This window comes from Herpailurus yagouaroundi, unplaced genomic scaffold, assembly GCF_014898765.1.
Source record: "Herpailurus yagouaroundi ecotype Mexico unplaced genomic scaffold, PumYag 29, whole genome shotgun sequence".
NCBI classification, from domain to species: domain Eukaryota; kingdom Metazoa; phylum Chordata; class Mammalia; order Carnivora; family Felidae; genus Herpailurus; species Herpailurus yagouaroundi.
Window position 1 is genome coordinate 42,356,945 of NW_024412377.1, and position 14,030 is coordinate 42,370,974.

At 53.0% G+C, this 14,030-nt stretch overlaps 1 protein-coding gene across 1 annotated transcript in view; it reads left to right on the forward strand.

Annotated features, from left to right (window-relative positions):
• PPARGC1B (PPARG coactivator 1 beta) overlaps positions 1-14,030 on the forward strand; it is a 112,403-nt gene that overhangs the window by 77,377 nt on the left and 20,996 nt on the right. The window contains 5 exon segments of the mRNA XM_040497430.1: positions 1,769-1,942; positions 7,817-8,038; positions 11,354-11,470; positions 12,687-13,250; positions 13,252-13,843. Coding sequence (XP_040353364.1) covers positions 1,769-1,942; positions 7,817-8,038; positions 11,354-11,470; positions 12,687-13,250; positions 13,252-13,843 — 1,669 coding nt within the window.

A 14,030-nucleotide genomic window follows, 5' to 3' on the forward strand; every position in this document is an offset into this window, starting at 1 on the left:
TCTTGCAAAACGCCAATTAAGACATTTGACCCAAATTCGGATAAAAGCCTTTTTCCTGTGTCAAGTTGAGCTAATAATATACATTTGTTCATAATTTATGAGGCTTAGTAAGTGGGAACAATTAAGGAAAAGGCCTGTGCAAAACCTATTTCTTTTAAGTGTCACATAGGCGTTTTTTTGTTCTCTAAGGCAGCTCCACCCTCTCTGCCCACCATGAGACACTGTTGTCATTGTTATTATTATTATTTCTTTATCTTTTTCTAAATCAAAAAGATTTTTTAAATGTTTATTCGTTTTTGAGAGAAAGAGCGAGAGTGGGGAGGGGCAGAGAGAGAGGGAGACACAGAATCCGAAGCAGGTTGCAGGCTCCGAGCTGTCAGCACAGAGCCCGATGCGGGGTGCGAACTCACGAACCGCAAGATCATGACCTGAGCCGAAGTTGAACGCTTAACCGACTGAGCCACCCAGGCGCCCCATATTATTATTCTTACTTGCTATTATTACTGTTAGCTACCATTTATTGAGCCCCTTCTGAGCCAGACCATAATATCACCTTACTTAATCTTAACTGTATGAGGCAGGAGGTGTCCCATTCTATAGGTAAGGCAGTTGAGTTTCAGAGGGAAAAAGAGAACTTGCCCCAGGTTTCACAGCTGACGAGTGGGGATTATGACTCGGGTCTGCCGGACCCCAAGGCCTGTGCTGTGCTCTTTCTGTCCACCTCCCAGCTTGGGCCGTCTCTCTGTCCTTCTACTGGTAGTTGTTAAATGTGGGAGCCAGGTGAGAAAGCCCTCACCTTCTGATTCAGTGAGTCTGGGCTTAGGCCTGAGAATCTGCATTATTTCTAACACGGTCCCAGGTGGTGTCGACACTGCTGGTCCTGGGGACCACACGTTGAGAAACGCTGGTTCAGTCAGTGCTGTCGCCACAGTCCTCCCTGCCTCCCTTCTACCCCACCCACCACTGTCAGGTGGCTTTTAGCCTTGGAGACCTTTTCCGGTATATTTGCATATGCACTATCATACGGAAAGAATTGTGTCGTTCGATTTTTCCTCTTTATGGGCTAATATTCGACCCGCTATATGATTTAGTTTTCATGATTTAGTTCCCGTTTTAGATTTTTAGTTTCTATGATTTAGTTTTCATTTCTATTTAACGTGTCTTGGAGAGCGTGTAGGTCTGCCTCGTTCTTTTCAACAGTTCCACGCCACAGGTGGTGATAGTTTTGTTTCCCTGTTGTGCACGGATGAGCAGTCTTCCACATCTTAGACATGACACACATCCACCTGTAAAATCCCTGAGACTGTGGCTGAGTATTTCTCCAGAATATTGTAATCGCTCAATAATGCCAGCCATTATTACTGCTGTTGTTTGTTTCATTATTAATATCGCATCCCAGAAACCCCTTTCAGCTGGGGACAGTAATGCAAATGAGTCTCTGTTTGCAGCTTCTAATGAAGTTTTGCACACAACGGTTTTGGTAAGAGGAGGGAGGTACTATGGGAAAGAGGCGTTGAGGGATGTGTAGGAGTGCAAAGGAGGAGGGGAGAGAGCAGCGGGCAGGATTTGTATTGCCAGGGCCTGGCTTGGTTCCTGGTACTTTCAACAGCTGCAAGAGTGTCGGGGCCTACCTTCACATTTCTTGGTCTCATAGCAAAATCAGGCCTTGGCCAAGGGCTGCCCGAGGCCCAGGCTGGCAGCACCATGGGCAAGAGGGTCTGTGCTTGGACCCAGCTCTGACTCGCTTCCTCCCTTCCTGTCTCCTCAGGGTGGAGGGTCCGGGGAGGAGCAACTCTGCGCTGACTTTCCCGAGCTTGACCTCTCCCAGCTGGACGCCAGCGACTTTGACTCAGCCACCTGCTTCGGGGAGCTGCAGTGGTGCCCGGAGAGCTCTGAGACTGAACCCAGCCAGTACAGTCCCGACGACTCAGAGCTTTTCCAGGTACGTTCTCCGAGCCTCGCCGTGACTCCCTCTACTCCTGAAGGCCTGGCTCTGCCCTGCACCACCTTCTTTTGCACTTGGTCGTGCAAAGAAGTCTCATCTCCCACCAAAGCTCTTGGGACCCTGCCTCTCGTCCTGGATCTGCCCTTGATCTTGGGCAGTTCTCATCCCCTTGCCGAGCCTGTTATCACCTCTTGGACGGTGAGGGCTGGGAAGAGCCGCTCTTGCTGTGCCGCCCAGTCAGAAATGAGCCGCTCTGTTGGCCTGGGTGGTTTCAAGACCTCCCTTTCCTATAGTATCTCACTGAATTCTCATCCCTACCCTGTGAGGCAGGTGTGATTCTGAACCCATTTTATACATGAGGAAACTGAGGCTTGGGGAAGTTAAGTCACATGCCTAGGGCGATTTACCTAGTCAGAAGCTAAGCTACATGCAAACCCAGTCTGCCTGCCTCCCGAGCCAGGGCTTGATAACCACGGCGATGCCATAATGGAGGTGACTCACATGTATTGAACAACTGCTCTGAGGCAGGACTGTCCCTGTTGTGTGTTAACTCATTTAATTCTCCTAACAACTCTTAGACCAGGTACAGTTATCTTCATTTTCCAATTGGAGCCTAGAGACTTCTTTAAAAAAAAGAGGCGGGCGCCTGGGTGGCTCAGTCTGTTGAGCATCCATCCGACTTCAGCTCCGGTCATGATCTCGCAGTTCATGGTTCAAGCCCCGCGTTGGGCTCTGTGCTAACAGCTCAGAGCCTAGAGCCTGCTTCAAGTTCTGTGTGTGTGTCTCTCTCTCTCTGTGTCCCTTCCCCATTCATGCTCTATCTCTCTCTCTCTGTCTCTCAAAAATAAATTTAAAAAGTTAAAAAAAAAAAAAAAGAGGCAGTGCTGAGAATTGCTGTGCATTTCAATGCCTCTCACCTTGTGTGCTCTGTGTCCAGTCTTGGGGGCACATGATGGGTGACATTTCCTTTAAGAAGCCCTCTCATATGGAATAATAATGATGTCTGGGATTTGCATCAAAATAAAACAAGTTCTATTTGTTCGCATGCATTTGCGTGTGTAGGTGTGTGGCCTGGAGGGTAATATGTGAAATAAGATTGACCGTGTTGTTGGGGCGCCTGGGTGGCTCAGTCGGTTAATTATTGACTCTTGGTTTTGGCTCAGGGCATGATCTCGCGGTTCAAGAGTTTGAGCCCCGCATCGGGCTCTGCGCTGACAGTGTGGAGCCTGCTTGGGATTCTCTGTCTCCCTCTTTCTCAGTGCCTCCCCTGTTCGTGCTCTCTCTCTCTCTCTCTCTCTCTCTCTCTCTCTCAAAATACATACGTACATACATAATTAATAAAATTGACCACGTTGAAGTGGACTGATGGGGACATCCAGATTTATTATTCTTTCCTTGAAATATGCTCCCCTATAAAGACTTGGGGGAGAGGCTCTAGCTCCCCATGCCTGTCTGGCGATATAATAATAATAATAACAATAATGTGCTGGGTGTCAAATGCCATGCTGACGTGTCACGAGCACCATCTCATAGACTCCTGACGTGTTGTAGCTTTCTTTCTAGAAATGGAAACTCCTTCTGTGCATCAGGCACTGTGCTGTGTACAGTGTAGAGAGAAAACTGACCCCAGATCAGTTAACACAGAAATTGTGGTCATTGTGACATGGGCATGAAAGGAATGAGCCAGGTGTGAGAAAAGGATCTGAAGACTGGCTGGTCAGGAAAAGCCTCTCTGTGTGCATGAAATGGTCTTGGATGCAAGTGAGCCTGATGTGGCCCCAGGGCTCCCAGCCCAGCAAGGAAGCCAGAAAACCCTCACAGACAGATAGGGCTCTGGCCAAATTCTGCCCACCCAGCCCCTCTCCCTGTCATGGTCTGCACACCCCGCCCGCTCTCCCAGTCCCAGGCCAGTTGCACCCACTGCCCACCGGTGCGTCCCTATGGGTGTGATTCTGTGATCAGCACCTGACCCCCCTGCCACACACACGTCATAAATCCCATGACCGTGGGGGCCACGATGGCACCGTGCATTTCTAGCACGCTGCACAGAGCCTGGCACTTTCTCAGGGCTTAATAAACGCCGATCAGATGAGTAATTCCTTCAGTGCCAGCTCTCATGTCGCCCCCTCGGTGAGTTACTTCCTCTCCTGGGCTCCCATCTTGTGTGCGCCTGTGCGGGCACATGTATGCTAGTGTCTCTATGTGTCCTTTAGACTCTGAGCTCCTTGAGGACAAACGGCATCTGATTAGTCTCTGGGGCCCTCGTGCATTGTAAGGACTCGATCACGTGTGTTGAATGAAGGAACCGATTGTGATACTTTCTTCCCTGCCAAGGGCCGGGCGTGGCCCATTCCAAAAACCTCAAGCTGGCATCGTGGGTTCTCCATCGGCCACAAGCTCAGTTTTCTCATTTGACCAGTGGGAATCCTAGAGCCCTGCTCCTGTGTCAGAGTTGTGTTTCCCCAGTCAAATGGCACCATTTCTATGGAGATAGACTAGGAATGTGGGGGACAAGCCACTTTAACAGTGTTAACGGCAGGGGGTGGGATGGGGGGGCAGAGATGGTGTCTTCCATTTTTCTGTGTTCCCAGAGTCCTAGGGCCAGGGCCATAACCATCACTAATTAATTTTGGAGGAAGCAAGCATTTGGTTGCTTTATCAGTTTGCTGCGTGGTCTTGGGCCCTGAGCCTGGGCCTTGGTTTCCCCATGCAAGGAATAAAGAAGGGATGTGGATTCCATCAGTAATTCTTCATCTGCTGGAGAGAGGGTCACCATGTCCTTTTAGGCTCTGGTGAAATATATGGGCCTACTGCTGGACAAAAAGGCAGAAAAACTGATACCCTGGGTTTTCTGTACCCTAGTCGAGCCCCCTGGACGGGGGGGGGGGGGGGGGATTTTTGAGTGTTCTGTGGCCCTTGTGACAGAAATGCTGTTCTGGGGGCGCCTGGGTGGCGCAGTCGGTTAAGCGTCCGACTTCAGCTCAGGTCACGATCTCGCGGTCCGTGAGTTCGAGCCCCCGTCGGGCCCTGGGCTGATGGCTCAGAGCCTGGAGCCTGTTTCCGGTTCTGTGTCTCCCTCTCTCTCTGCCCCTCCCCTGTTCATGCTCTGTCTCTCTCTGTCCCAAAAATAAATAAACGTTGAAAAAAAAAAAAATTAAAAAAAAAAAAAAAAAAAGAAAGAAATGCTGTTCTGTGTCATTCCTTCCAGGCCCTCCTGGGCCTTCAAAGTGAAGCACTTTCCCCTCAGATTTCTTGAAGACTCCTTTTCCTCTAGCTTGAGAGCCGCTCAGGAAGGCTGGGGTGGGGCTGAGTCTATTAATATCCTTTCCTCCGCTGATTAACTCTCCATTAATTTGCACTCTACTTCCAAGCGGAGTGGGGAGAGCCTGGCCAATGGGCCCGGGAAGAGGAGAGGGTGGCACGGCCCCCGGTGATGTATTACCCTTAGCACTGATGGATGCTGCGGGCAGAACAGCCTTTCCCCGAGCTGGAGCGGCCCAGGAAGGGCTGAGGAGAGGGAGGAGGCCTTTTGTCACTCATTTTGATTTGAAGCCTGTTGGGTGCTTCTTGAGGTCTTTGCCATGTTGTATTCATTTTTGCGTGGTGCCTGGCACGTAGTGAGTCCTTGACCACCCCCCCCACTCCCCCCCACCCCCCCGCCCCTGCTCTGACTTGCTGTGTGACCTTGACAAGTCTGTTTCCTGGACTTTCATTCCCCGCCTGTCCCCTCAAAATGAATGGCGAATAGGTTTCCTCATGAGGAAATGGGGAATGGTAGTCATTGCCTAGAGGGCCGTGTTAAGAAAGATTTTGGTGTGGAAGGAACGAAGGCCACAATTGGTTAGTGATATGGGGGGAGGCGGGGCATGTGGGCCGCATGTTTAACATTTCTGGTCATCACTACAGGAGCCCTGAGGGATCCAGCTCTGATATTTGTGATAGTTCATAGTATCTCTGGACATTTGGCCGTTGTCCCTGTGAGAAAGGGAACTCTCTCTCCATCCAGTGCCGATGACATCATTTCTGAATAACTTCCTTCTTAGAGTCTCTCCTTTGAGACGAAGATCTGAGTCTCGCCCTGTGGCCAGAAGTCATTGTTTGGTGCATTCATTCTTCTCCTCCGTAGATCTGCCTGGAAGCCGCCTGCCCCAGGCGCTGAGCTAGGCCTGGGAGCACCCTAGGGAGCATTTCTAGCACTGCTTCCCAGCACGGCCTTCCTAAGCAGACAGTTAGGGTGGGGGTGGGGGCAGGAATCATGTCTTCCCATTTTGCAGGAAAAACCACAAGGCTTAGAAGAGAGAAGCTGTTTGGCCACAATCACCCTATGGTGGCAGAGCCCCAGGTGGTCAGCCCCAAGAGTGGTCATTGGGTCCCCGGTTGCAAGGTCTGAACTCCCTGCTGGGCTAGACAGATCACTCTGGGAATACGGGGGGCTCTGGCCTGAGGGTGGTGGCAGCGGGTGGGGGGCGTGGGGAGCAGTCGAGTGAGCCCCATCACATTCTCGAGCCAGAGTCCACAGGCCTGGATCTGCCCTTGTGTGTCACTCCCCCCACCCCCACACACACTCCCCAGGGCCTGGGTCAGGCCCAGTGAAAACCTCCTTTTGACCTTTCTTTTATTTTAGCTCTGTTCCAAAAATTACAAATGCGTTTGTTCTCTCCTCCCCATGTCCCCCCTTCGAGTTACTCAGCTGCTGCTCCAGTTGCAAGGGCTGGAACAGATTTAGTGCAGCCAAAGGGCCGTCACGAGATGCATATTTCAGATGCACTTCCTGAAGAAAGGATAAACAGCCTGACCTGGGATGGGAACGAGTGCTGGCGGGGGCATCATGTGACAGAATGTGCCTCCTGCCAGGACAGGCCCAGCAACCAGGGTTTACTAAACGAGCGAGGTGCCTCGCTCACCTAGAAGCAGTGTGGTGGCCACACGCCAGGGCCTCTGGGCATGGGGGCTGCTGGGCTGGTGTCTGCGGGTGGTCTGGGAGCATCCATGCTGACCCGTGTCATTACAGATCTTAGCCATCAGAAAAGCAAGAGTCTTGGCTCATGTATGTCATGGTGGAAGTCCTGCCTCTGTCCCGGATCTGCTATGTGACCCTGGACACCTTGTTCAACCTCCACGATCCTCAGTTTCCCCAATTGCAAAATGGAGATCAGAGTAGCGCTCCCCTGGTAGAGGTTATTATAAGGTTTACCTGAGGCAATGTTCACGAAGCCTTTCTGTTCCTCGCTCTTGCCTAAGCACCCACAGCTGGTAAGTGTGGGATCTGGGATTCAACCCCAGCTCCAGAGCCCAAGCTCCTGACCACTCTTGAGCGGTGAGCAAGGCCTGGAAACCCTCTGGGCAATCGTAGTGGTTTTCTCATTGCGGTGGTTGTCATTGTCATGGCCAACCCTGAAGCTTCCAGCGTATACGCTGCCTGCCTGGGCCCCAGAGTCAGAGGGGCTGGGACGCTGTGGTGGATGCTGTTCTCAGAGGCAGAGAGACCAGCTTCAGGGGCTGGGGGCTGCGTCCCAGGAGTTGGATGTGGGAGGCCGTGGTGTAGAGCTGCTGTCCTTGGTAAAGGGGCCAGGTGTCTCAGGTGGACAGCCCTGTGCCCAAGGTTGCACACTGATGAGCAGCAGAGTTAGGAGCGGGGCTCCCAGGGCAAGGCTCCTTCCAGCATCACCTGCTGCCTGCTCGCAAACTTCTGTGATTCCTGGAGTCGATAACATATTTCTTCGGCATCTGCTATCCCGGCAACGCTGAGCCATCTGATGACTGGGGAAGGATGGGAGGGGATTGGCAGAGGGGTGACGGTGCTGCGTGTGCGGAGCCCAAGGCATTGGCTAACTGTGTCCCTCTCTGCTCCGCCCGTGCTCCTCACTTCAGATAATCGACAGCGAGAATGAAGCTCTCCTGGCAGCACTCACCAAGACCCTGGACGACATCCCCGAAGACGACGTGGGTCTGGCCGCCTTCCCGGCCCTGGACGGTGGAGACGCACCATCCTGTACTTCAGCTTCGCCTGCCCCCTCATCTGCACCCCCCAGTCCCAGCCCCTCCCTGGAGAGGCCCCAGGCCTCAGCGCCTGAGGTGGACGAGCTCTCACTGGTGAGAACCTGCTTCTAACTGAAGTGATGGCCGTGGCCTGGGATATGGCGTGTGGTTGCAGGGGTGGTGGGTGCAGGGGAACCAGCTCCCGATCCGGCAGGGGTGTCCGTGCATCTCGGACAGCAGGGGTGCCCAGCGGGCAGCCTAGACGGGGCCTCACCTTTCCCACCTGTACGGCTGGCCTAACCATGGAGGCTCCACTTGCACCCCGTAGGTCCTTTGGCATTTTATGGATTGGCCTCCGTGATTAGTCAGCTCTTGAAATTACGTGTGAAAACGTTTTCCTTAAGGTTATACCTGCATACACAGTAAAAATTCAAGCAGGAGATGTGGAGAGTTAAAAGCAAAACCTCCTTACCCATCTCACAACTGCGTTCTCCTTTCCTGGAGGTAACCATGGTTACCTATCCGTTTGGTGACTTTCCTCTTCCACCTTTTTTCTTTTTTTTTTTTTTTTACTACAAAAGGGAGCCTACGTTATATGCTGCTCTGCACCTTTTCTCAGGGAACTGGGTGTCTTGAAAACTCAGATGAGCACAGGTGGCTCTGCTCCATACTTTTTGTTAGCTACCTAATGTTCTTTTGTGAGGATGTGCCACTGCTTACTTTACTCGTCCCCAAGTTGGTGGAAACTGACATAGTTCCAGCTCTTACTGTTAATACTGCTTCCGTCAGTGTCCCGGACAGGCCTTTGCCACGTCCAAGTGGATGAATTTCTAGAAATGGAATCTCTGGGTCTACAGCTACCTGAGTTTTCAGTTTAGACAGATATTTCCAGATGGCCCTCCATACAGTTTGGACCGGTTGACGCCCCCCCCTCCCCCTGCCAGCAAAAGTTAAATGCCGTCTGTGTGAGTATACGTGGAATGTGGGAATGTGCACATGAAATTGCAGTTTTCCGGGGAGAAGGTCTCAGCTTTTATCACCTTCTCGAAGGAGTCCAGACCTCACAAGTTACTGAAAGCAGGTGTCCCTAACTCAGGCTGAGATTTCATGGGGTGTGTGAAGCCCAGCTATGCTCACCTATCTTGGGCTCCTCACCTTGGCGCTGAGGTTCCTGGGCCTGACAAGACTCAGGTGGAAAATCAGAGCGTGTTGAGCTGGGGAGGGTCTTAGGTCATCGACAGTTTGAGTAGAAAGGCCCGTAGTGACCGTCAAGTACAACTATGGGGAAACTGAGGCCCAGAGCAGGGAGGGGACTCTCCCATGGTCACACAGCAAGTTGGTATTCAGACCCCTGGTCCAGGACCCCTTTCCTCCTTTCCCACTGTCTTCAAGTTCCCCCAAAGCAGTGTGAAACATTTAGTAAGCACCTGCTGTATGCTGGGCACAAGACTATTATGTTCAGTCCCACGTTGTGGCTTCTGCTGATAGGGGTCCTGCTTCCTGTCAGACTGAAATCAGACTGGGTTTGAATCCCAGCCGCACCGGTTAGTTAATGCTTTCCTGTCCTTTAGACACCTAATCTCTCTGACTCAGCTTCCTGGTCCATAGGTGGGGTCAAATAATAGTGCTTATCTCAAAGGCTGATAGGAGGAGTACTGCAGATAATGCATGTAAAGCACTTAGAACAGTGCCTGGTACTTAGAAGTTGCTCAATAAATACTATCTAAGTAATAGTTCTGGCTTGACCCATTAGTACTAACGAGAGGAAGTCTCAGTGCAGAGGGCTTTGGAGAGGGATCAAACCCAGGGAGGCAGAGAGCGGCCTCTGCTGGCCACAGGTAGTTTCCCCTCCCACACCTCAGACTGCCTTCATTCCACACAGGTTTACTGAGCACCTCTGTTTCAGGCACTGTGCTAGGCACACAGGAAACAGACTCACCATCTAGACTCCCAGCATACCGACAGAGTTCAGAAAGGCCCTGAGAAGTTGTCTAGATGCCCAGTTCTTAACCTGGAGCCATGGATCCCAAAGAGTCCACCAATGGACTGACCGGGACCCATGAACCTCTACATGTCCCTGCAGTTTTCTGAGGTCAGCAGCTTCGGTTGTATTCTTAGAGGGGCTCCTGAGTCAAAAAAGGTTGATAACCAGTCATTTAGTGCGGTTTTCCCCCATTATGCCAATGGAGAAACCAAGGCCTAGGGAGGGAAAGGACTCACTCACTGAGGTCTCATAGTGAGCGGGGCTGAGCTCGGCCAGAACCAGGCTCCTTCCCACCAGCCCAGGAATCTTTTCCTGTCCATGTCAGAGAATCACAGACCTGCGTGGTTTGGGGTCTAGGTAGAGGGGTGGGAACCCTCCAGCTCCTGGTGGAGTGTGGAATGGCCTTTTCTCTGGTTCCTGAACCTTTGGCACTCCTTGCTGGGGTGACCTGGCCGGGGTCGGGGCTGCAGGCGGCCATATCCCTCAAGGAGACACTTACTGCCACAGTGAAAAACCCATCATGCTTCCCGACTTGTTCTCAGTCTCGCTGCGATAGGATTCCTGGTGGAACTTGCAGGTGTGCTGAGCTCCCTGCTCTCCGGATACACTGTGCACCTGCCCTCTGGGTGCAGAAGTGTAAGAGTCTCAGCAATTTTTACAGAAAAATTAGAGAAGCCAGACCAGCTTAAGTCCAGCATGCTTCCACTTGTGAAAAAACCAAGCAGGTGTGTTGGGAGGTGGCACGTACGTATATTCTTGTGTGATTGAATTCCGCCTCGTGATGGGGTCACAAGAAGGTGGTTAATAGTAATTGCCTCTGGGAAGGAAGAAGGAGAACCTCGGGCAGGAGGTCTTCCTGTTTCCAGTTGTGTACCCCATAGAATTCGTGGTATACATATTTTTTTCACCATTCACAAGTATAATTTTTTAATTTAAGAAATTAATTTTTACCAAAGCAGTATGGGGAAGCAAAGAGAACAAAAAGGGAAATCAGCTGAAATCCCGAACCACTGTGGCGCCTGACTTTCCAGATTGTGCGCGTGCATGCGTGTGAGTGCTACAGGTGTACGTGGAGCGTCCCAATGAAGTATACACGTCATATTTTAACAGTAGAATGGGAAGACATTATTACCCAAGATCTGTTTGGATTTCTCAAAGTCACAGATCTTCCTCTTGGGTTAGTAACTCTGAGAAGGATTTACGTCTCGTTGGGGTACTCGTGTGGGTCTTTGTTGTTGGACAGTCTGCTTTCTGTGCTTAGTACATTGGGAACATATTCTCAGTCATTAAATACCCTCTTCCCGTGGTCCTGTGATGACCCAGGCTCAGGGCGTGCTCAGTCCCAAGAAGCTAGCTCTGGGCTCAGGCTTCTCCCCAAGATATGCTTCTCCGTGTCCCCCCGCAGAGCTCACCCCCAGCTCCTCTCCTCTCTGCTTTTCCTGCAGCTGCAGAAACTCCTCCTCGCCACGTCCCACCCGTCCTCAAGCTCCGATACCCAGAAGGAAGGGACCACCTGGCGCCAGGCAGGCCTCAGGTCCAAGAGTCAGCGGCCTTGTGTTAAGGTATTTCTGCCCCCAAATCTCCCGAGGCCCCCAGGTGGGCTTTGAGGGGTATAACCTTCAGCTCTATATCAGGGGGTGTCAAGTTCAGTCGACTTGGGGTTTTCCTCTTTGTGCCTCACACAGCCCTTGTAGCTGGTGTGCTGGGCACTTTCCAGTTTGGGGTTCTAGAAAAAGCCCCGGACTTTCTCATACACCTCAATGTTTCAGGCGCTGTGTTAGACATTGGGTTAGAGCAGGGACAGGGAAGGTGTGGCCTGCTTTCAGCGGGCTGATTCTAACGGGTGATACACAGAAACATGAGATCCTTGCAGGTTGTGGAGACCACAAGAAGGTGTTTGCCTTTCTTCTGGGGGAAGCCCTTTGAGAGTCGAAAGCTCTGTCGCAAACACCAAGGAGTGAAGCAGATCCCTTTTCCTCCTTGGATTCCATCTTCTAAGACTTTCAAAGAGCGATTTCATAGGTGATCTCCTAGCATTCCTGTTGCTCAAAGCCTACACTCCGTCCTTCCCCTCTGGTCCCTGGACACTCCTGCAGGGGGCTCTTGAACACAATCCCATGCCCTCGGGCAGAATCAGGATTTTTTTTTTTTTTTTTTTAACGGCTTTATGGAGGTGTCACTTAAATATCATAAAAGGCACCTATTTTTAAAGTATAATTTGATGATTTTCAGTAAATCTGCAGAGTTGCGCAGCCATGACCACAGTTCAAAGTTGGTGGATTGATTGATTTTTTTGAGAGAGGGAGAGAGAGAATGTGAAGCAGGCTCCACGCTGTCAGCACAGAGTCTGATGTGGGGCTCGAACTCATAAACCATGAGATCATGACCTGAGCTGAAACCAAGAGTCGGACACTTAACCGACTGAGCCACCCAGGCGCCCCATCCATGACCACAGCTCAGTTTTAGAACATTCCCATTATCCCAGAGAGATCTCCGGCACCCTCATTTACAGTGAATCCCTGTTCCCAGGCCCAGGTGCCATTACCGAAGGGTATAGCTCAGGGGAGCGGGTGGTCAGAGGAGGGCTTTGTCAGTGAACCCACGAGGGCGAAATCTATGGATGGGAGGCCTGTTAGGAGGCTGGTCGCTCCTTTGTTCCTTATCACCTGAGCATTGCCAGGTGCCACGCAGGGCCTGGCCAGGGGCTGCAGGAGGGGGGCAGAGTGGAGCGGGGCAGTGCGGGCCTCCCTCTTCACTCTGGCCTCTCTCTGTCTCTAGATGGACGGCACCCAAGACAAGAAGGTCCCCACGGTGCAGGCTCAGAGCCGGAGTTGTACGGAACTGCATAGGCACCTCACTTCGGTGCCGTCCTGCCCCCAGACTAAAGCCCGCTCCCCAGACAGGGGCTTGCAGCCGCCACCCGCTCTGAGCCCCCAGCTCCCAGCCAAGGAGGATGAGGAACCCGGTGAGGCCTGCCCGAGCCCCCAGCCGGCTCCAGCCTTGCCCCAGGACTCCCCGGCATCGGGCAGGGCGCGTCCCGGCACCCAGGTTTCCCGGGAGGACATGCACGCCGTGGTGCAGCTCATCCGCTACATGCACACCTACTGCCTCCCCCAGAGGAAGCTGCCCCCACAGGCCCCAGAGCCAGCCCCCCAGCCCTGCAGCAGCCCCTCCAAGCAGGTCAAGCCCCAGCCTCGGTCCCAGCACCCTTCCAAAGCCTCCTGGGCTGAGTTCTCCATCCTGAGGGAACTTCTGGCTCAAGATGTCCTCTGTGACGTCAGCAAACCCTACCGCCTGGCCACACCTGTCTATGCCTCCCTCACGCCCCGGCCAAGGCCCAGGCCCCCCCAAAGACAGCCAGGCGTCCCCTGGCCACCCATCCCCCGTGGAGGAGGTGAGGATCACAGCTTCTCCCAGGAGCACAGGGCCCAGACCCAGCCTGCGCCCGCTGCGGCTGGAGGTGAAAGGACGCGCCGGCCGGTCGGCCAGGCTGCAGCAGCAGCAGGAGGAAGAGGACGAGGAAGAGGACGAGGACGAGGAGGAGGAGGAAGAAAAAGAGGAGGAAGAGGAGGAGGAGGAATGGGGCCGGAAAAGGCCGGGCAGAGGCCTGCCGTGGACCAAGCTGGGGAGGAAGCCGGAGAGTTCCGTGTGCCCCGTGCGGCGTTCCAGGAGACTGAACCCGGAGCTGGGCCCCTGGCTGACATTCTCCGATGAGTCTCTGGTCCCTGCAGAGCCCCAAGGAGCTCTGTCCTCACTGCACCTGGCTCCCGAGGCCTACGACATGGAGGGGGCGCTGGGCAGCCCCACGGATGAGGACAGTGGTCAAGACCAGCAGCTCCCACAGGGACCCCAGATCCCGGCTCTGGAGAGCCCCTGTGAGAGTGGGTGTGGGGACACGGATGAGGACCCCAGCTGCCCACGGCTCCCTTCCAGAGGTAGTCGGAGTCGGTGGTCTGTAAGAGAGGGGGCAGGGATGGGGTGTGGCATACCCCACTGCGCTGGGAGCCAGGAGCCCTGTGTTGGGCAAGTCCCTTCCCCTCTCCGGCTGTCGACTTCCCTTTCTGTGCAATGGGCTAGTTGGGCGGATCTTCAGAAATCACCCACACATCTCTGAGTTTTTCA